Source organism: Ascidiella aspersa, chromosome 4 (genome assembly GCF_963924565.1).
Source record: "Ascidiella aspersa chromosome 4, kaAscAspe10.2, whole genome shotgun sequence".
Lineage (NCBI taxonomy): Eukaryota > Metazoa > Chordata > Ascidiacea > Phlebobranchia > Ascidiidae > Ascidiella > Ascidiella aspersa.
This window is the reverse complement of record NC_139450.1, coordinates 34,622,515-34,646,526: the sequence shown is the minus strand read 5'-3', so window position 1 is coordinate 34,646,526 and position 24,012 is coordinate 34,622,515. Positions and strand designations below refer to the sequence as shown.

The following is a 24,012-nucleotide window of genomic DNA, read 5'->3' as shown; positions in this document are numbered from 1 at the left end:
AAAATTCAAGGCATTAGTTGTCAATAAATGGGATTGGGGAGGGGTCAGCTGTCAATCAATGGGGTTCAGGAGGGACCAGCTGTCAATCAATTGGGTTGGGGAACGTCAGCTGTCAATCAATGAAGTTTTTGAGAGCGGCTTCTTAGACAAAAGGCGACATGCGCAATGGAAGCCATATTATAATGCATTTTTATAGCATGAAACTTTCGAAAATGAAAGTATATTTATTTTATCTTTTTACATGCTTTTTTTCGCTGATGAATTCTGTTTTTTATGATAAACAGCAACAAGGGTAAAGGGAAAATAGGTAAAATTTTATGCGCGCTTGCTGTTCCACATCTCCTTGTAAATCAAAAGAGTTGGCATTTTTACCAAAGCATACGCATGTTTCTCGCGCTCCGCGCGTCACCAACCATTTAACTACAATTTAACCTATTTTAATTGCATGAAACATTTACGTTCGCCCCTGATGAAAAGTAACTACATTAAAATGCTTGAAAGCAGTGTTCCCTCTAAGAAAATTTCCTACTGCAAGAATATTTTTTGTAGTGTGCAAGAATATGTTTTGTACTGCGTAAAAATATTTAAAGGCTGCGTTGGCAGGGGCCGCGCCAGATTAATGTTTTTGTATTGGGGCGAGGCGTGAAAATTAAAAAAATGACGTACAAAGCGTGACGTCACAAAACACATACTTATAAATAATAAACTTGCATGTTTCCACTGCAATCGAGTTAAATAGGTTCAAGAATCTGGAATTGACAAAATGTCTAATTTTTAAAAATAGGATGCGTGATGCCAGCGCACAATCAAGAATCACAGATTCACTCATTTGCATTTAGTAAGACGATTTTGTCAATTTGTGAGAGCCTTTATTGACTCCACAACTGTATCTGCACAGAAGTCGTGTAAAAACTGAAATTGTGTTAAAAATTTACGTCCATAAAAATTCTATTCAGTATCATGTTCCCGAATTATTGTCAAACACTCCTCTACTGTGTTCGGCAGTGTTCTAAACTCATTTTTTCTTTAAGCTTGGCTGAGCAGACTTTTAATTCTACGCGAGATAACAAAAACACACACAGCATGGATGATGAAACCGATTAGACAAAGTAATTTATTACGTCACAATCGTCATTGCGAATTTGAGTTATTTACTTGCTTTTAGCTACAAACATCAACAAAAATATGGCCAATGCGAAATACTCAAACTGTTGTGGCAAAAAATATAGATATATGTAGTTTTAATTTGAGAATGATGTAAGTGCGCAAAAGCAAATTTTACTGCGCAATTTGTCTGATTTTGCTGCAGTTGCGCAGTTGCGCACCTTAGTGGAAACACTGCTTGAAAGATACACGTTTTATAACAAAATTGTTAGTGGAAATTTATTACGGCCCGCCGAGAACTTGAGTTTGGTTTGGCCCGGGACTAGGAAAAGGTTGCCGACCCATGCTTTAGAAAAATGCTTTTAATAAGTAAGTTATTACCAATGAAGTTAGTTAATAGGTACGTTGAAACTTTTTCGTGATGTTTCTCTGTTTAGTGGATTAAAGAAGATACAAACATCGTCGCGATGCGTTCAATTGAAGTTTACTTTGAGGCAATCCCACAACTCATGTTACAAATTTACATCATGTTAACCACTGGACAAGCTCCAATTATTACAGGTAAGTTACGAGTTGAACTAAACTGACTTTAGTGAGGAATGGTTAGGGTGAGTTTGTCACACGAACCTTTTTAGTAAATGCGAAAGATCTGATCTTAAATAACTTATAGCTGCAACAACCTTAAAATGTTGTAAACCAGGGGCGAGCAACCTGCGGCCCGCGGAACCAAAATATGTGGCCCGCGGGTTACTGTATCGGGTTACTGTAAAGTCCCGCAAAACATTTTAATACTGCTTTAAAAATAAAAAAAATAACGAACTTCGCTCTGATGACGTCACAATAAGGCAGGTGTCAATCAAATAAGAGCTCGTCTCATTTCTCCAAACCTATCGGCAAGTCGTTCCAAATCAAAACATCTCAACATATAAAACGCAGATATCTATGTGGGACTCTAGCAATTACGAGTAAATGCATATTTCACAATCTTTAGGTAAATGTGACAAAATAATAATAATATTTCATATGGGAATACCGGTATTTTGCTTAAATTTTTTGTTTTTTTACATAAACTTCATAATTGTAGTATTCAATGAACAATTAGAAAAGCCCAAACTAAAATGAAATAATTATAAAAAGTCTTTCCTGTCTAACTACAAATTATCATTCTACTGCGCTCCTGGCAAGGAAACACTATATCGCACTTTGTTTTTATTGCGTCGTTATAATTTTAAATTTTGTTTGTGCGTATTTTAAACAAAAACATCTCTTAAATATAAGAGACGTAACTCATTTCCGAATCCCTGTTATTACAATTTTTAATTCAAAACAAACACGACGGTGGGAAATTGCGCGCGAGATGAGATATGAGGACTCAACAACATTTACCTGTCTTTGCTCGCGTTGGTGCAAATTTTATTGTGATTTGTTTCAGTGTTGGCTTGCTTTGGTTCTGTGGGAGGTTTGTCGATGGCAATACGAAGTTTTGGTGTCTCAATGAACGGCGCAGATTATGAAGATATTTCTCCAGCTGAAACGATTTGCTTTCTTCTCTACCAAGCCTGCACTTTGCTATCAAGGGTAAGAAGCTTTGTTTATTCGTAAGTCCGAGTTGATTAAAATGCTTGTGTTAAGGTTTTAGCATTTGCTCTCCTACTAAATCTCAACGTCTGGGCGGGGATTGGTTTGTTGCTTCTGCACTGGATCCTCGCCACACTCTTTTTCTACATAACCGTCGATGGCGTTGACGACGGTTGCACCGGCATTTTAACTAGGATAATCTTTGGGTGAGAATAACAAGATAATTGAAGAGTGGTTTTATCACTAAAACAAAAGGGGAGATTAATTTAAGACTATTTTGTAACATAAAGATGTCTCCAAGATAGTAAAACTATTGAATCTCATTAGCTTCGTAGGTTGCGTAGTGTTAAGGCTATCTTACATTTTCAGCTATTCTAAAAGTGCGCCAAAATACGTGTTAAGCAATTACTAAACCTCAAAAGGTTCCTGAATGTGTCGTAAAACTTTGTGTAATTTTGCGAAACAACTTTTCTTTTTTTTAACTTTTGCAGTAAGATGAACTTTCTACTGTAATTCCGCCTAATCATGCACACTATGTCTGTTTATATAAAAAAGAAGGATAGAGTAGCCTACCGGGAGGACAATGATCCAATAATACGAGGAAAAGCGGTCCATAATGTAAAAGATATGTGCTCAAAATTATATCCAACAGAACCAGTTTAATAACAGAGAACAACATCAGTTGGAAAAATTTAGGTTATATAATACATGTTGAAAAAGAATAAAGAGTTATTTGTAACGTTCAAAATGATACCTACTTCTGTATGGGCTTTGATATTTTTTATTACGTCTTGCTACAACTTCAAATTAGTAAAATTGCAAATCGTACCCAGTCAATTAAAAGGGCTATTAGAATCGTTACATAAGGAAATAAAACCATTTGTAAATTTAAAAGGGAATTATTTTTCCAAGTTGAACTCCCGAAAAATCAACGTATTATCTAAATAAAAGCAGAATTTTATGTCATTTGCAGTGACAGGCAACTGGAAAAATTTTATTGTTTTGACATTTTCGCCAAAAATTCAAATTTTAATCCTGGCGCAATTAGCATTAAAACGTAGTCTCCTGCCTCTATATCAATTTGTAGTGAGTTTTATCTTCCATAAACAATAATTTAAAGTCATGTTTTACTTGAAAAGTACAGATTAATGCCAATCCAAAATTTTGCCTTTTTTATAAAATTTTGCGTTTTCTGCAAAAAACTTAATTTTTAATACTAGTGCAAATAAATGATAAAATGCAAACTCTGCAGATCTTACTTGCTGCAGTAATTCCATAACTGTCTAAAAAACAGGTGTTAGGTCACAGCAGATAAATTTAATTTGAAAAACATAGATTAAACATAACCTAAAATTTCGCATTTTTACCCGATTTTGCGATTTTCAGCAAAAATAAAAACTCAAATTCCTCACACCAATACATGTTCAAATGAGCTTAAATTTTGTATATAACGATTTCAGATGTCTATATATCAAAATCCATAGGAGGCAGGTGGATTTAAAAAAAAAGTGATTTCGCGACTCGGCCTACTGTATATATTTTCAACTATTCCGGAAGACAGACTGTATTAAAGCATTGCAAAAATATATTGATTCTAAACAAGCCATTTTTTTAGAATTTCGTTAATTCTTTTTCAGAGTACATAATAGTGTCGTAACATGTTAAAATATGTTGTCACAAACAGTGCAGAATTACATAAAAAAACATAAATTGCTGCTTTTTTATAAAATTTCAAAATTCTGTGCAGAAAAAACCTGACATGATAGAAACAAACTACTGCCATTTTCGGAATCAGTGACCTCGAAATAGGGAGAAACGCCTAATAGATTGGCTGGAGCTTACAATGAGGTTAAATTTGTAAACCAGTGTAATTTAATACCGTATAGTTTTAAGACACTCCGTGTAGCACTTCCCTTAATTGGTGTAACTCTTATAACAAAATACACAAAACAAGTTAAACAACATATCGCGTAATAGCAATTTCAAATAATTCCTGATGAACTAATTGCTCTGTGTACCACCCCATGTGCACATTCGCTTTTTGTATGCTCACCCCTTTGGAGAGAAGCCTTTTGGTAAGAACAACAAGTTTATGATAATTTTGCTTTTGCCGCAGATTTATCTTCATATTCAATGTTCCAGTTGGTTTCCTATATGATATCGCCCCCCTTAGATGGATTGAAATTGCATATTTCGCCGAGAATAGCTTAATCGCTGGAGTCTGGTTGAAGATCACAGATTCCAACTACTACTTCTCAATTCCATCTTTTTATATCGCGATTGCGATTGTGGTTTCCATCCCGGCCTTGTTTATACTTTCTTTCTTTTTCGTGTTGTGTTTACACCTTATGGACAAGAGACATAAAAAACTCAACCAAGGGTAGATTAAAAGTTTGCGAAAAGATTAGGAAGAAAACGTCAAGGTTCAAAAGTCGGGTCATCCCTGTCTCTTGTGGTTCGTTTGTTGCGCGGAATTTAATCAACAACTTCGGTGTTCATAGTTTTAGTGTTTGGCACGCCAAGTGCGATAGATAAAATCGTTTAAAATACACCAACAATCTATATATGAATGCCTATTCAGTCCTATTTTTGTTTAGTTTTACTGATTTTGTAACTTAATTTCCTGCACCATTGTGGTGAATATTTTCCATGTATTGTACGTAAATGAGTGATACGACACCTCTATAAAGCCCGATTCCCACTGGCGTCGTAAGCTCGTCGTTAGGGCCTTCTGATCCGACAACGACGAACGTTAACGACGGCCTATGCCCACTGCGTCAGAGCATACGCAGAGCGGCTGTTTTTAGCGATGCTTACGACGCGTTAAGACGAGCTAACGACGCTACGACAAAGTAGAAACTGTTTCTACTTTGTCGGGCCTACGTAAGGACGTCGGGAGTGAAGTAGGCTAGTCAAATCATGGTCTGACTTGTATTTAGTTTTAACCAAGCATAATAATAGCACAGGACAAACAAACAGGGTAAAAGTATTTACAACTTGTATTGTCAACAACTGATTAATAGTCATACATTTATAAAAAAGTAAACACACCTTTAGTTTGCATCATTTTACATAAAAAATGTCTTTATCCTATCAATGGCAAATGCAATTATTGCGTGAAAAAGTTGTGTTGGTTCAACTAGAAGCAGCTTGTTTGTATAGTCTCTTGAAAACAAACGAAGCCAGGTATGTTGAGTAAATAAAGTTTATCGTTTTTCACAAAAAAACAGTTTTTTTGTAAGCAGAGAATTCTGGGCCGATGAGATTTTCATGGAAAGAGATGGTCAATCAGAATTTCTTCTTGTGGACAAACTACTTGCAAAAAAAATCCAGAAAAATTTAGGCAATATATGCGAATGAACCCTGATCAATTTAATTATATTTTGGAATTGCTATCGCCTCATATAGCAAAAATTACAACAAACTTTCGAAAACCAATAACTCCCAAACAGAGGCTTGTATTGACTATCAGGTATGACATCAATATATTAAGTATAACATAAAACAATTAAAAACTAAATAATATAAATTCATCAGGTATCGGGCAACGGGATCTTCCCAAAAGCAGTTGTCATACTCTTTTAGAGTAGGTCATTCAACTATTGGGAAAATTCTTAGAGAAACCCTTTCAGCAATTTGGAATGTCCTTGGCAGACAAGTTTTAAAACCACCAAACCAGGAAGAGTGGATCAAAATTGCTTCTGAATTTGAAACTCTTCGGAACTTTCCAAATTGTATTGGTGCAATTGATGGAAAGCATATTCGAATAAAATGTCCACCACATAGTGGATCAGAGTATTTTAATTATAAGGGTTATTTTTCAATTGTCTTGTTGGCTGTGTGTGATGCACACTACAGATTTATTTTGGTTGACATTGGGGACTCTGGTCGTCATAGCGATGGAGGTATTCTTTTCAATTCTGAAATAGGACGAAGACTTGAGAGCAATATCCTGGGTATTCCAGCTCCATCCAAATTAAAGCAATCCAGTATAACAGTTCCATACATGCTAGTTGGTGATGATGCCTTTCCGTTAAAAAAGTATCTGATGAAGCCATATCCTGGAAGATTTCTAACAAAGGAAAAAAAATATTCAATTATAGGCAAGTAGGGCCCGCAGAGTAGTGGAAAATGCGTTTGGTATTTTAGCTGTAAGATGGCAGATTTTTTACAATTTAATAAATTGTAAACCTGAGCTTGCAGAAATGGCAGTCCAAGCAAGTATTGCACTTCATAATTATTTGCAGTCACCATCCAGTAATTTTGGTGACATCCCAGATGAGTCTGGAGAGTGCATTCCTGGTTCCTGGAGAAGTTCGATTCCCACCTCAGTCAACTTTAGCAGGGTCACAAATATCGGATCGAACTTCTATGCTAGAGAAGCAAGATTTATTAGGGATGAACTGTGTCAGCACTTTAACACAGTTGGTGCTGTGCCATGGCAGTGGACCATAGGAGACCATAATTAGACATTACACTTATAAAGGCAATGTTATAAATGAATAATCACTGAGACAGTGTACTTTTTTCAGTCTTTAACATTATTGCAGTTTCAGACAGTGTAATAATTGAAAACAGCAATGTTATAAAAGTGAACAACAGATGTTTTATTTCTTTATGGAGAATATTTACTATAAAACATATTTGACATATTGTAAAATTGTTTTTGGTTTTCACAGCATAATAATTAATTAAGTACTGTATAATGGAGGAAGAGACTTGGAATCGGAAGCTGATTGACATTGTGTCAAACCTACCTATTATATACAATCAATTTCACCATGACAAAAAAAATAAAAACAAAAATGAAAGTGCCTGGAAAGAAGTCGCTGCCAAAATGAATTCATCTGGTATTTTTGTTTTTAAAACTTTTCATTTAATATTATTTTACTGTTATACACTATCTACTGCTCAAATCAGTTTACTGATATTCTTAAGTTAAAGCAATGCTTACCACTATTTGTTTCACAATACGCAGTACAGTTCTGCCAGATGCGATGGGGAAATTTGAGATGCACCTATGCACGAAAGCATAAAAAGGTATCTGGTGCTTCAAGTGGATCTGGTGTGCAGGCTCCGGAAGCCTGGCCATACTTTTCACAGCTGTCTTTCTTGGAAAGTTATATAAAACACAGAAGGTGTGACTTGTTTGTACTCCCAGAAAAACTTCAAGGAACAGTTATTAGAATGCCTTTAAAATCAGTGTTAATAGCTTGTTTCAAATACTATACAGATTTGTTGGAAATTCATGCATTGATATTCATACAGATTTTGTTCCTTAAAAAATTTCAAATTGTAAGTTCTATTCCAGCACCAAATTCAGCCATAAGAGATAGGTAGCAACATTAAACCATATAAATATGCAGAGCTTTAGACAGATTTTTTTTCCTTGTTTTCATTTGACAAACAACAAATATTTCTGCATCATTTTTCTAGCACAAAGGACAACTTTTTCTCCCAAGAAGTCACAGAAACTGAGGAAATGGTTACAGTTTCTGAAAATTTTGGTAAAAACACTACTTAATTGAACCTCTATCACTTTATGACAATAGTATGTAATATGTATATATTCAGATGATGTATAAACATTTTATTTCTCGAGTCTGAGGAGTGAGAATCGGTAGTAATTTTCGGACAAAGGAGTAGCATTAAACTGAAAAAAGGAGTTCTAAGTTACACAAATATTTAAAGCACAAATAGTAAATGTATGACTATTAATCAGAGTTATAATTGAAGGTTTTAAATCAACTCCACAGCTCTGGTTGTAATGTAAATAGTTTTCTTCCTTTACATTTCAATGAATTTGCTTTTATATACTGTAAGTACAATACAGATTGTAGTGCCTTTTCAAATGGAGAATTGGAGGGACAGTTAAACAACAGTGACACTCCAACATGCAGTGAGACAGTTTATGATGCAAACGGCAGCAAGAAGAGGAAGACAGTAAAAGAAAGTGATCAAAGAGAATTTCAGGTAAATACATTGTTACTAATTACCATGTAGTCTTTTTTGCAGTTTTGTATGTAAAGAAAATGTTAGGTGTTTGCTCTATTGCAATATTACCATGCTAATATTTTTTTGCAGAGAAAAATGCTCAATGTTTTAGAAACGTCACACTCAAGGTTGGCAAGTTTAAGTGAGCCCAGGCAGAATGATAGGTTTGACAATTTTGGTGCTTTTATAGCATCAGAGTTGAGAGCCAAGTCCCCACAGCATGTAACTCTATACATGCAACACATGACGCAAGTACTTTATGCTGATATATCTTCTGATTTTTGATACCATTTTGTATTTTCCGTGATGATTGCTTTCTGTTGCTCCTTTTTTTCTTTTGTGTAAAAAAATCAAAATGAAAAATGAAACTGAGTCTTAATTTCTGAGGTATATGATTATATCCAAAGCGTGAAGTAAGCCACGTGCACTGAGAAACCCTGCTTGAATAAGATATAACAGCTCTTTTATCTTAGTTAGACCTTGTTTTTTTGCATAATACACTTTTATGCTGATCCTACGATCATAGTATATTAAAATTAGGTATGGTGTTGTTTTAAAACATTTTTATAGATACAGCTTAACATACTGTAGCACCGTTATAAGTATTGAAATAAATCATTTTTTACTTGGTTAAAAGTCTTTGTCAAACTGTTTAGAGCATAATAATGAATGATTAATTTTGATTTAACCTAGTCAACATGATTAAATATGAGTTAATCATTAATTGAATTTGTTACAAAATTTATTTACATGTAGGGCTTGTAGGCGTACGATACATTAGAATAAGGTCGTTGCACAATCGTAGCAGTGGGCATCGACCGTACGTAACCAACATCGCTGTCGGATCACTCGTGTTTTTCAAAATCGGAGGAAGCATGGGGATTCCCCGATCGTAGTCGTATCGTTAACCAGTGGGAATCCCGCTTAAGGGGGTTCATTTACCGTATTTATTACGTATATTCGAAAATACAGGTTGGAGACTCAGAGTCGGACTCTTGGTATTTTTAACCAACTCCGCAGTCCTCGTTTAAACACAAACGATCAAAGTTTGCTTCCAATTACTCAGGGTTGGTATCGCAAATAAAACTTCACACTCACATGAGCTATTGTTGCGTCATAAGCGCTGTCGGGCTTGGCGTAAGGTTCTAGTTGTGAGTGGGAATGGATTGTAGCGAGGATTATCAACAAGTGAGGCGAGGTTAAGTAAGATAGTGAACAACTACATATTAAATAGTAAAGAAGTAAATATCAACTGGTAAAAAGTAAAGTTCATTAAATGCTCGTTTAAACTTGGTATGACCTTCGCATTTAATAAATAGTGTTACAAAAAGGTCGAGTAGATCGACAGCATCTCGATTAAGACGTTTCGATACGAACTTGTATCATCTTCAGTTAATGTGACTGAGAAGCAATTCAAGCATCACTTATAAGAGATGGGACGCAATTGTTGTCAGTCTGAGTTTATACAGTTGGAGCATTTTATCGTGAAATAAAGTCAATCTGGCCTGTATGCTCCATCAACCCAGAATGTTATAACTGGGCTTAATATCGTTTGTGTGAATGCATAACAACGAAATCCCGCCGACATCCGCATCTAGGTGATTTGGGGGTTAGGGGATTACCCGGGGGCGTGAACCACCACATTTAACCACAGAAAAGTTCCAATGTACTTAAAACCTACATTGGTTCACAGGAAAATTAGTTTAAATATAGCGGATTTTTTTACAGGAAAGCTTCACCTAAAATAAACGGATTTTTTCAGACTAAATGCGGTTAGGTATTGTCACAAAATAGTATTAACGATTGTATGCAGGGAGTCGAACCGGAACCGAACCGCAACTTTATGAACCGGTTTTTGGTCAATTTTTTCCGAACAGTAACCGAACCCGAACCGGTTTTTATAAGATTTTAAGGAGCCGAACCGGAACTGAACCGAATAGTTTGAAAGTACCTGAACCTTAACCGAACCCGAACCTGTCAAAAAAAGCGGTTCGCTCCAGCATGACGTCACTATTGTATTTTACAGAGTCAAGTTACGCCATGTTCAAAATTTTATGAAAAAATATGAATAATAAATAAATAAAACGTTGATTTTTCATTTTTTTGATATTTCAATATTGAGTTGCTGTTTTTTTTAATACGTCACGTAACTTAGATAAAATGACTTACGATTCAAAGATTATTCTCTACATTTATTGACCCACATTTTTAGATTTAACGCAACTTATATTGTATCCGAACCGGAACTTTATGAACCGGTTTTGAAATAACGATGGTTGAACCGGAGCTGAACCGGAACTTTAAAATTGCTCGAAACCGAAACCGGAACTGAGCCGGATTCTGAAAAAATCCTTAAACCCGAACCGAACCTGAACCGGAAAATTCAAACGGTTCGACTCCCTGATTGAATGTAACATTCTTTCCTATATGCGTTAAACTTGTTTTGTTTACGACCAGCCTTTTTTGTTACGTCATAATACCCCCAAAGAGGCGTGATGTTTACTGTGTTAAAGAGGGTCATTCTACAATCCACATTAAACTTGGCAGTAAAAACACATGTTTATGTGCAAATGAAAATCCAAGCAGAAAGCCTAGCTGAAGGGCAACACTACTGGGTATTTAGACTGAAAAGCGTTGAAGTAGTACCAAAATATTGGGCACATTATTTTGTTCGTGACAGGTATTTTTCACGTAAATAATATTTAGAAACCAAAAAAAAATATGCTTTTTACATTACATAGTGAAGGCTGGTATGATATAGTTGCTACTTTAAATCATTTTGACCATTAGACCGAATACATGTCAGTGAATAATAATTAATACATGTAAGCATTTTATAACTGCACATTAGTTTATATACTTAACGGAATCCTTTATGTTATTGTAAAATAAAACGACGCGCAGTTTGAAAACCTATGGTCTATTAGAACCTGTTATACCACTACTTACAAAATTAATATATCTAAACAATTCGTTTAATTAGGAAATTCTAGCAATATATTCAGTAAACAAGGATTTCATGATAAAATTAACTTCCGCTAAATGACGGTATAACAACATCCTTTCTTTTCGTTACAGCGAAATTCAACCATGACTTAATAAACGTTGACGAAAATTACAAAATAAAGGCCGATCTATTTTTCAGGTATTACATGCAAATCTGAACATGAAAATGAATCTAAGGCCGATCTATTTACAAGTATTACGTGCAACATGTCTGAACTTAAAAAAAAAAAATAAATCTACATGTAAAATACAGTCCGAATAGAATGCAAAAAGTTATAGGCCATTTTTTTGTACTTTGGGTAAATATCGACTTCCGTTGTGTCATATTGTAAACAATTACTCGGCAGTTTTTAATCACCACGCCCAAAAAGTTAATTTTAAATTCAGGTGGAATTTCAATTTAACGCTAATTTAAGAATGCAAGTTGGGTCTAACTTACAAAATTTTACGGAATCGCGTCAGTTTTCCAAATTAGTCAAGGTTTTCCCAAAAGAGCATAATACAGACAGATACAAAAGTTTGATAAATATGTAAAAAAAACACTAGACTTTGCCATTTGAGTTTGCAATACAATTCAAGTTTGGGTGGTATCAAGATCCTATGAAAAGTTAATATGTAAGGTTACCATAAGTTAAGTAGTATGGAAACTCATATTTTGTTAATTGTAAGATACTTCTCAGAAAGACAGATTGCTCAAATAGATTTGCCTTGTTAAAAGCAATTTGCGTGTAGATTCCATTTAGCAAAATGCAGACCTAAATTTTTATGCCTTGTTCGCGTAAAACACTTCATTTGTGCATAAAACCTTGATTTGCACATCTAAATGCTTGGCGCTGCACATATGAGAAGTCAGTCATGGAATGCAGAATATTTTACTAATTGAACTCTATAGTTTCCTAGAAATTTCGTTTTAAATACCCAAACAAAACAGCTAAAATGTCGTACACCCAGGTAATACAACCCCCTGTTTACATATTTTACCAGGCCCAGTATAACAAGTAGAAATGTTTTGGAAGAAAGTTGTTGTTTTCCTCGGAAGAACGAGAGACAAACGAGTCAGGGAAAGAGTCGCTACGTTTGTTTGCAATCAACTCAAGTCTAAAGACTAGTAACACTTGTTGGTGAGTTCCTAAAGAACTAATTAAAAGTCTTTCTCCAATAAGTTAACAAACACATTATACATTCGATTTTGTAGTGTGCTTAAAGTTGTTAGCATTAAATTGTTTTTTTAATAAAATATGTGAATTTATTTCAACCTTTATTGCACTTCTCAAGTTCTCAACAACCAAAAAAATGTAAGGCTACAAATCATGAATTATTGTACTTGTCCAAGTTGCTAATTTTTGTTATTTCTGGTATTTTAGATCCACTTAAGTTTGAACTTCCACTTTTAACGAAGCCACTTCATTGGTATTCGCCGACTGACAAACCTCAACCACCTCAACATCTTGTTGATATGAACAAAAAGGTAAATATTTGGCTAGATTCGTTTCTTTGGTTTAACAGAACAGAAATTTCACCAACATAGATATTTAATACATTGTTTGCTATTCTACATCCCTACTGTTAACCCGTATTGATCTTTGTGTTTAGTTTTATTACATTTTTTACGTGCAACTTTGGTAACCACTAAGAAATCTCATGAGACGACAAAGACAAGTTTACAAAGACTGACTGCTAGAACTATATTTTAAGCTACTGTTAGGTAACTTCAGGAGCTATAAAACCCTGCAGTGATTATGTGTTTAATTAATAATTGTGGAAATTAACCTGCTTTAAACTGACTGATCGGTCACAAAAGTTTGTCGTGTGTTAGATCAAGGAGTCACTTTTAACAAACTTTATAGTTCCTAGTAAAAATATCAAAGCCCTGAAAACATTCAAAATACCACCCACTTCTAAAGGTTTTGTTATTCCTACTGCGTTTAACTACAATCTCCAACCATTACGCTCCAAACTTATATTTCCTATTGAGGGATACCAATGTGCGAAAATAAAAATAAAAGATTTTCAACATTTCAAGATACATTTTTTAGTAAATTAATATAAAAATGCAAGTGGACTGTTCATACTTGTGTTTATATGATTCTCAAACCGTAGTTGATTATGAATAACCTAATCAAATTGGTCAGTCAACCATATGTAAAGTAGCTACATTATTTTTAATCCATATCACACATCTGTTCAAATTGCACCAATTTTATCATGTTTTTAAAGCATATTGACATTACATATTACAGCAATTATCAAATGACACCAACCGTATTTTACTAAATAAAACCTGAAACTAGGCACATATGATAATGTAGTAACGGAATTAATATCCTATGTCAAGTGGTTGATTACATATATATGTGCCAACTGATACTAGATTATAACTGAAATTTAAACCAACCTGTAAAATAGCTTTGGTTCAAATAAAGTGTTTTATTTGTCATTTTAACATAAAATGCACCTATTTATCTAAAGTTTGCGTGTAAAACAATTTTTGTGCGATACGTTACATTTTTGTTACCGGTACTCATTTGAGTTACTGCTCATAATCGGATGAGTTTACCAAATGTAATATTTTGAAGGTTTCAAATAACTTTTTATTCATTTTCAACATCACATGATGTTAAGAGTTATTCAAAACATTCAAAGTGCTACCTATTTCAGTATGGGCTTTGATATTCTTATTACGTCTTACTACTAACTCCAACCATTATGCTCCAAAGTAATAGTTCAACATTTTACTTTTAGAACAAGGACTTGGCTTGAAGTTGACTTTATCTAATAATGACTTACTTTGTGTTCACCCACTTTCCAGGTGCGATCGGTGGGGCACAAGCCGGGGTCCAACTACAATCGTTCCTGGGTGAGTTGGGGTCCATCAGCGTCTCAAACATGTTCGCAATCGGTGCCGTTTCCAAGTGCTTCAACGAGGACGGTACGTTGACCGCTACAGAAGATGTGAGTCATAAAAACATCTCAAACAAAGGCTGTTGATTAAACAAGATGGCCAGTCACAAAGATTGGTGTAAAAAGGGTTATTTGTAGCAAAAAAAAAAAGCAAAACACAAGATATATCCCTAAAATACATTTTCGGTCGATATATAATACTAGACAATTTTTTTGAATGTGTTGCCAACAACTTATGTCATTATCAGCGCGGCATGTTTTTTGTGTTTCAGGTTTTTCATAAATACTATAAAATATTTCCTTACTTTTATTAAGCTTTATGTTCTACTTATGGTAACAAAAAGTTCAACCCAATTTTAGGGTTTTTAAACATTTGCTGTTTAATGTACAAACAAACTGTTTGTTTTGGTTTGAAAGATATACTGCTTTGGTACATAAAATCATCAAATCATGTTACTAATTTAAAATGTAAATATTTGAAACATGGAACACAAATTCTATAGCAATACAGAAAATAGCTGACCTTAGGATCACGGGGGGGGGGATCAGAGCTGCGTAATCGTATTCATACTCGGGTATGACCATAAAAACTACCTGAGTCCGACGTTCGCAGCACCAAATTTTTCAACGTATTTTTACGCCAAATTTAAATTTTAAAGGTGTGATTGATAGTTTTGAACCATGTTTTGTGGTTGTTGAAGAATTAACTATGTGACACTCCTTGAAGGGATTGCTGAAAATCAACCTTAGTTTTTTATGTAAATGGGTGAAATACAGACTGAAGAGTCGCAGTTGGACTCGGGTTTATTTTGTTGTCCAGAGTCGGACTCAGGTTATTTTTAACCGACTCAGCAGCCCTGATTAGAATTCCTAAAAACAAATCAAGCATATATTGTAATTTGTAGGAATTATTTAGACATTTTTAGACAATACCAAAATATAAGTCAGGGTTGGTTACTCACTTAGCTAACTATATTCACCTTTTTTCTGATTTTATAAATGCAAGGTATTTTCCCAATCTTTTGTTTTATCGCAGAAATTGTTTTTTATTGTCAGGGTGAAAAGACGGTGCTGCAATTAAATCGATTGTTGGAACAAGTTGAGTGGTGGGCCAACCCTGCCATAAAGCAACGAGCATGCAAGGACAGCTTTTAACCACAGCATTTTGTGAAAATGTACTTAAAAATATTGCAATAATAAGACTAAAAATAAGTTAGCTATAAAAAAACATATATATATATATATATATATATATATATATATATATAAATTGTTGCTTGATATTTTAAAATGTCTTAATTTCGTAAACAACAACCTGACTTTTCACAAGAACAGTGGTTTCCAAACTTGAACAAAAACACTTGGCACTTTTCATTTCCAGAACTCCCTTAAAACTACTTAAGTACCCAATTGCTGATGCACTTTGGGAACCAGTGGGCTAGCTTAACAATTTAACAATCTGCATGTTTTTCTATTTTTAAACAAACGCTTTGCATTGTAATGGAATATTAAATTAAATTAGGTAATCCTAGTTTTGGTTTGTAGTTTTACCAATATATTAATAGCGCTGGTCTAGAATCCTACCACATTTTTGTCTGGGCTTTCTATTGCTAACAATGTTTGGGTTAGGGTTCACGTTTGGTTGGGTTAAGTATTATTATTATTGTATTTCTTCATGTATTTACATATTCAAACTTTCCCTGCAATTTCATTGTTTGACAACTCGTTTCATTACCTTAAGATAAATGTGGTAGGATTCTAGGCCATTGGTCCCTGGTCTAAAATCCTGCCACAGCGTTAAAACAATTATCAAACCAACGCACAATGTTTGGGTTAGGGTTCGCGTTTGGTTGGGTTAAGTATTATTATTGTATTTATTCACACTTTTTCTACAATTCATTGTTTGACAACTCGTCTAGTTACTTTAAGATAAATGCCCAATGGCTCTGGTTCAGAATCCTACCACAGCGTTAAAACAATTATTAAACCAACGCACAATATTTGGGTTAGGAAGGGGGTTAGCCTCTGTGTTGGTTGAGGGTGTGTCAAGTGTTATTATACTTATTATATTTAATAATAATACTTGACCTACCCAAACCTAAACGCTAACCCGCACCTTAACGCAAATAGTAATGTGCGTTGTGGTATGATTCTAGACCAGCGCCCTCTTTTCAAACAATGATATAATAAAAAAAATGACTTTACAAAGATAACAACGTTTTCTTAAATTCAAAACCCCAAAAGCAACTTACCTTGTAATTCTTAACACAAGTCTTCTCTCAATTATCCTTAACATAATTGTTTGTTGTTGTTCACCTTCTAAAGTTAATTGTTAGGGTTTGGTTTGGTTGGGTTAAGTATTGTTATTACTATTTCATTTATTCATACATATTTATACTTTCCCTAAAATTTCATGTTTGACAACTTGTTTCGTTACTTTAAGATAAATGTGGTAACGCATCTTACTTGGATTAGGCCGCGGGTTAGCGTTTGGGTGAGGGTGGGGCAAGTATTATTGTTAAATAATGAATATGATAATACTTGACCCACCTTAACCCAAATGCTAACTCGCACCCTAACCCATACATTGTGTGCTGCTTTAATAACTGTAGTAGGGTTCTAGACCAGCGCCCTCTTTGTAAACAATGATATAACAATAAGAAGAATAACTCTTCAAAGATAACAACGTTTCCTTAAATTCAAAACCGCAAAAGCAACTTACCTTGTAATTCTTAACACAAGTCTTCTCTCAATTATCCTTAACATCATTGTTTGTTGTTGTTCACCTTCTAAAGTTAATTGTTGAGGTAACAATGGGTCAATTGTGACACAGCAGTTGTACAGCTTATGCCCAGTCATGTTTATCTCCACTTTTTAAAGTTGACTCAGCATTTAATGACATCGGTAAACAAATATGAGTAAGCAAATTCCACGCGTGACGCAGCGAATATTTGAATGTATCTCTTTGCATTACCGCGATAAAATTACCCATTTTGAGTATTTTCAAGTATACTTTTGTGGATTTAAATTTTGTAATATCTTTATCAATTTAAGATTAAATATTTACAAACTGTAATCGAACTCAAAACTGTTTTGCTGTTTCTTGAAAAATATTCTTAAAATATTCATAATTTATTTTGGGATTCACTTAAAAAGTCCACATTTTTTTATTCAATTTTCTCATTTATTTTATTGTCTGTTATTCTTATTATTAATTAATTTTTACAGAAACAACTAATTTTAACATCAAACTTATTTCTGGCCTACAAACAAAAGCAGTGATTCAACCAATGCTTTGGTTTAAATAGCATTTTGTTTAATATGAAAGTATTTATTTTATATTGAAAAAGGTGAATATAACGAAGGTGACAAAAATACATAACTTTTACCAGTAATTGAGAAATGTAGCAAATAGTTTAATTAGCAAAATCATTTGTTTCTCAAAACCAATCGTTGTTTTGACTTTTTCTTGGTTTTGTGACGTTTTTTGCTTCATCGCAGGGACACGGCGGGTCAGGAACGTTTCCACACGATAACAACTTCATACTATCGAGGCGCCAACGGGATAATGCTCGTGTATGACGTCACAAACGCAAAGAGCTTCGACAATATTTCAAAATGGCTGCGTAACATTAAAGAGGTACAATCATGATCATGTTTTTTATCAATGTTTTAAAAACAAAGTTGTCGGTTGAGTTTAAACACAGCACAAGAATTATTTAAAATTCGTTTTGAAACTGCATAGCAGCAAATACAAGGTTGTAATTTACTAAATTTAATAAACAAAAACAAAAACATACCCAACAATCCTTTACCTTTGGTTAAACATAAGGCAAAACACACTTTAACTTTTGTAAATCAATATTTTACATCAATGTTATTTTTGCAAAACAAATTTTAAAACCTTCCCTAAGCCTCGTTGTTGTTTTGCCAAACATGAAAAAACATTAGGGTTGTTGTTGCCATAACGATTGTTGCTACGCAGCACGCCAGCGAACACGTGGAGAAGATGTTGCTAGGCAACAAGTGCGACATGGAGGACAAGCGGACGATCAGCCAGGAGCGAGGCGAGATGGTGAGAATCAACACTAGGGGGCACCGTGCTATCGACACTAGGTGGCACCATAGTATCAAGTTGTTGAAATCGGCTGTAAATTTTCAAGAACGGAAGAAAACTATGTTCAAAATAGAAACAATAGAAGAAATCATCGCCAAGAATTTTCTTTGTGTGAGCTAAAAGTTTTCCACAGTTTATGCCTTCACATATAAATGTTCTCGGTCTAACACAGCGGTTCCAACCTTTTATCTCGCGTGGCCCCCCTTGATTATAGAAAAATTAGTTAGAATTTGTGACGGCATCATTCTTTCTTCGAAAATGCTTTTATCTCTGTGATTTATAAGTTTTAAGGGTCGTAATGACGCATTTAACATCACCACCAAGCAGTGCAGACGTGTTTTCAATACTAAACCTCTGGCAATGGAACAGCAACAAATATCTCTACGAGCCAAAATGGTAATGTCGTTATTTGACGTTTTGTGAAAAATATGTTTAACTTGCTTGTGTTAGTTTTGCTATCATTCTAACTTGCGGTTTACAAACTAATTAAAATGCTGGTTAAACGTTCCAAAGAAATACGGAGTAAACTAGAAAAACACAAATGTTGGTTGTAAGTGACGTAACAATGTTTGGCAATTAGGCGAGCAGATAAAGAACTGCAAGCTTGACGCCGACTGTTGCAAAACTTCTCACGAATAGCAAGTAGTAACATGTGAAAAAATGCGTTACAATAGGTCAAAGAAGGTTCAACACTACAAGTTTGAGTTTAACTGAAAAAATTGAAACTGTGATGTCATAAGTGTAACGCGGGCTGTGTGCTGGATCTAGTTAACTTACAAATATAAATAGACTTATAAAAAACATTTAAAGTTACTAATCTGAGCCTAGTTAGTGGTAGATTTTTATCCATCTATTTGCACATGCTTGTACACTGTGCTTACTTTTGTGATTTTTTGTTGGTAAACATTCTTATTCTTCCAGATTGCGAAAGAACTTGGAATCAAGTTTTACGAGACGAGTGCAAAAAACAACATAAACATCGAAACTGCTTTTCTCGATCTCGCCACAGATATTCTGCACAAGGTGACTTATGATTTCTATGTTTTACTTCTCCTGCAAGTAACAAAGAGTCCGTGTAGTTTTCAAGACACCATTTATTGTTTAAATATGTTCACAATGGAATAGTTAAAATAACAAGCAGTATATTGGTTGAAACGAAAAATGTAGAGACTTAATCCTACTTAATTTTGATCTAAATATTTTTATATTATGATAAAATGTTTTACAGATGTATTTACTTGATTGTAAAGATTGATTAAAAATAAAAAAATTGATTACATTATAATATTTGTCAAACTATTATAAAATATTTCGGACTACTATGAAATGTTTAACTGTATATCTGGCAACACTTTAAAGTAAAACCACTAAAATTGTGGTTTTCAACCTTTTTTTCGTTTTAAGAACAAATAAGACTTACTTTAATTTTGCAAAACTCTGTCTACATTTATGAATACTAACTTATTGTAAATACCTAGTTGTTGGCAAATCAAAAAAAAGCACTTTGCTAATATGTTTAATTAAAAAAACAAAAAACCTTTTAATTTCTGGTGAACTCGAAACTTTTAACCCATGGATGGAACCACAGAACTAAAATGTGACCATTTCTGTTCAATCAATAACAAATCCCATTATATTTTGCAGACCCCATGCCGGGACCCAGTTGGGGGTAACGCGGGGGTTGATGTGACCCAGCAGCGACAGAGCAGTCGGTCGTGTTGCTCCTAAACCCCAAACCCCTCCCCCTATACATAAGCATATACAAGCAGAGTGGGGCTCAGCAGCACTTAATGCCCAACTTTTAACCGAGCCACAACTGGATGTCTTTACTTTTTTAATCTTTAGACAATTCTCCGTGGCTTTTTGAATGTTTTCTGCGCTTGAATTATACGAAGGGCGTTGTTTGAAATGTGAATGCACCAAATGCATGTCGCGTAAATAAAAGATGTTTTCTGTCAAGCAACTGGCTCCTTGTATTAACAAATAATTTTTGAAATACTTTGATGTATTAATGCGTTGGTGATAACTAGTTAAAACGACCTAACAATTTATTAATTTGATAAATGTATAAAATGCTGTTTTTCTGTAACAATGTATTGCTATCATAAATATCACTTTATTTATTGCATCTGGTATTCTAGCAAAATACCTAAGTTTGTTTTGTTCAATTAAAATTAACTTTGACAATTGAAATGGCGTTTTGCTGACCTAGAATGTTATTTTTGCGTTAAGAAAATTTGAAAAATATGTTGGAACAATATTTTTATAAAAGCATGAAATTCTACTGAAAAACATCTTTTTTAATCATTAACATTAATTAGAATGCCTATAACTAAGTTTATCCCCTAAAAATTCAAATGTTTATTCGAATTTGGCAATATTTATGTAATTATGGTAACCAACTCTTTTACATTTTCCAAATATTACTTTTTTGCCCTTTTGAAGGGAATTTAAATCTTTGACAACGATTCGTTTTCAAGTTATGCAGAAATAAAAGATTTAAAATATGATTTCTCGCTTTTGTGGACGTCTTGTATTTATTCTTGACTTTATATTGCTTGTAAATATTTGGCTCTTTGTCTCAGAAACCTTCGCGAAATTTTGTAGAAAATCAACTCTTACCAATCAACCAACGAGAAGGTTAGTAAAAATAGTCCTCCATTTTTGGTCCGAAAACCCTGTTTTGTGTATTTTGGATTGCAATAAAAGTAAACCTTTAAATTTGTGGTGTTTTTATGATGTTTAGTTTAATGCGCACATTTAACTAAATATTTTTAAGTGTTTCATATCAATTAATTTTGGCAGCAAATCTTTCTTGTAAGATTTCGCACAATTTACAACTAAACTATAGATGGAGTTTTTTTGACCACATTAAAGAGATGAGGATATTTTTGTGGTAGACTGAATAAATATAATCTGGTTTTAACAGGTAAGTCGTAATGTTGAAAAAAGAAGATTCTGCCATAATCTAAATTATCATAAATAATTGTGAACACCAATTTGAAAAAGTTACACAAAAAAAATCCGGAAAAATTTTCCATAAAAAGTCAATTTCAAAAGAATTTTAAAATTAAAAAAAAAATATTCCAAAATCTCTTCAGCAACAAGTTAAAACAACTTCAAGATAGTTTAAGCCAAAATTTGGGGCACAAAAGTATTTGAAGTGCAATTTGATAATTTGCTTTGATGTTTAATGTCTTAAAAAATTTAGATTTTAAACAAATTTATCTGATTTTTTGACTGAAAGTACTTCGAACCACCTTACAAACTTGGAGCACAAAAGTTTTAAGTTAAATTAAAAAGATGATCTTATTATTCTGAGTCAGACAGCAAGGAAGATTTAAAATCTTATTTTAACGAGAACCAACCAACAAACTAAAGTTTAAACGCAGATTGCTTGATTCCAAAAGACGCGACAACGGTTTGCCTCATAGTTGCCCAGCAATAAAAAATTCTGTTCTCATTTCACGTGTAAATCTTTCGCCTTTTACTAACGATAAAAAAAAAAAAAAAAACCGGTGAGCTAAAAAAATTGTTGAAAAACAAAGAAAGAATCTTAGTGATTCACAGTAGACTTCAAAACTAACGTAAAATATAAAGTTAATATTAATATATTAGACTATTTAAGGAACTGATATATTTTGCTTCAAAATATTTATGCGAAATTTGATGAAATAGAAAAAGCATTTGATGAAATAGAAAATGCCAAAAACATTGAAGAAATTTCGATAGCTTTGGGATTCTCGCCACCAGAAGGAAAGTTTCATTTGAATCTGAAGGAAATTAAGCTTTTTTGTCACAAACCAACAAACGAGAGTTTTTTCGAGGAATACTTGAATGCAATTTAAGGTTGGAAATAAAGGTGGCGTCCAATTCTAAAAAATCGGAAAAAAACGCCTTCCAACCCTTGTGGCAATTCTACGAAGTTAAGCAACTTCGAGGTTGGTTCGCTACTGAGGCTTGATTTTGGGTGGCCGCCCGTAAGGCGAATTGCTTTCAGTTTGTAGGAATTAATTGTAAAAGTTTCATTTAATTACGTTGCATCGAGTATTCAAGTCGTCCATAACCAACAACACACATAGGTTTCTTGGTGGTGCTTCTCTTACCAACACTAAAATTACAAAAATCGCGCCTTACTTTAACAACTAAACAAACTATACTTAAAAAAATTAAAGGACAAATTCAAACTCACATTTAAAAAAAATAGAAAACATAATTTGAAACTTTCATAGTTACAAAAAAATGTTCAAATGTCTAAATGTTTTTTATCCGAGCCGAAATACTGGCAGTTTGTCCAAACGCACTTGGAGAAACCGCAAATTATAATTTATTCATTCTGAAGTCATTTTCTCAAAAACAGTAGCGTTTGTGGATTCTGAAGATTGGTGTTTAAAAGACTGGAAAAAATTACCAAAGCAGCTTAATGATGGATAACAGGTTAGTACTTCTACAAATAGGTATAAGAACAATATTTTCCTGTTTGGTATGAAACTTGTACTATTTGTTACAGCGCATTTCACATCATCAGTATTCCCTATCTTATAACATAGGGCTAAATCGGCAAAATTGACCAATTTCGACGCTCATATACCAGCGATTTTTTTCGAATTTTTTTCGACCTGCTCCGATTTGGCTGAAATTTTCACCAAAGATGCGTTAGGACAATATGAATCTAATGGTGACGCTCTTATAGTCAAATTCTTTATAATTCGCGAGAAAATTAACATTTTTTATAAAAATTATCCGAAATAACGCGATTTTTGGCATTTTTCAAAAATCTACCTTCTCCGATTTGGATGAAACTTGGTGTGTAGATGCGCCTTGGGCGTAGAAACAACATGGTAAGTTTTCAGCCCCCTAACACTTAAAATAAAGCCAAAAATCGACTTTGAAGTATTTTCGATTTTTTTGCAATTTTTCCAATTTTTGAAAAAAAATTCTCCGGGGATTCCCCGGTAGTTCTGCTAATATTTACCAGCGCATAATTTTATTTTGTTTTCATAATTCATTCTGACAGTACCAGAATTTCTATGCGTAGTTCACCGCCCAAACTTGCAGCAATTAAGCAACAAGTGACAGTGAGCACTTAACCGAGTTGCCAAATACACTTCCATCCAGTGAAGCTCTTAATGGGAGCAATTTGCTAAAAAAAAGCCACAAGTCGGGTGTAATTAGCTGGTTCTAATGGGAATAACGCATGTTAAATAAAAGTTATAAACTGTCTAATAAAACTTTCGTTTGTTGGTCGAAAGTGAAGTAATATAAAATTAAAAAAATATTTGAGTTTTTATTTTTTTTTTCAATAGTGCACG

General features: G+C 33.8%; 2 protein-coding genes across 2 annotated transcripts; both read left to right on the top strand.

Moving 5' to 3' along the window:
* The first annotated feature begins 1,545 nt into the window (after nt 1-1,545).
* On the top strand, nt 1,546-5,364 carry LOC146157671 (XK-related protein 9-like). Its single transcript, XM_083386963.1, has 4 exons — nt 1,546-1,665; nt 2,537-2,682; nt 2,737-2,888; nt 4,799-5,364. Exons 1-4 carry the CDS (start codon nt 1,572-1,574, stop codon nt 5,064-5,066), a joined length of 660 nt encoding a protein of 219 aa, XP_083243089.1. The 5' UTR covers nt 1,546-1,571; the 3' UTR covers nt 5,067-5,364.
* A 7,300-nt stretch (nt 5,365-12,664) lies between these two features.
* LOC146157670 (ras-related protein Rab-10-like) lies at nt 12,665-21,411 on the top strand. Its single transcript, XM_083386966.1, has 8 exons — nt 12,665-12,803; nt 13,047-13,150; nt 14,492-14,634; nt 15,640-15,758; nt 18,085-18,223; nt 18,569-18,658; nt 19,622-19,723; nt 20,345-21,411. Coding segments are annotated over exons 4-8 (417 nt in total). The 5' UTR covers nt 12,665-12,803; nt 13,047-13,150; nt 14,492-14,634; nt 15,640-15,756; the 3' UTR covers nt 20,429-21,411.
* The last annotated feature ends 2,601 nt before the right edge of the window (nt 21,412-24,012 follow it).

Coding starts and splice junctions, on each gene's coding strand:
- LOC146157671 (XM_083386963.1), top strand. CDS start 1,572: ATGCGTTCAATTGAAGTTTACTTTGAGGCAATCCCACAACTCATGTTA. Junction 1,666..2,536: donor ACAAGCTCCAATTATTACAG/GTAAGTTACGAG, acceptor GATTTGTTTCAG/TGTTGGCTTGCTTTGGTTCT. Junction 2,889..4,798: donor TTAACTAGGATAATCTTTGG/GTGAGAATAACA, acceptor CTTTTGCCGCAG/ATTTATCTTCATATTCAATG.
- LOC146157670 (XM_083386966.1), top strand. Junction 18,224..18,568: donor GGCTGCGTAACATTAAAGAG/GTACAATCATGA, acceptor GTTGCTACGCAG/CACGCCAGCGAACACGTGGA. Junction 19,724..20,344: donor CCACAGATATTCTGCACAAG/GTGACTTATGAT, acceptor TATATTTTGCAG/ACCCCATGCCGGGACCCAGT.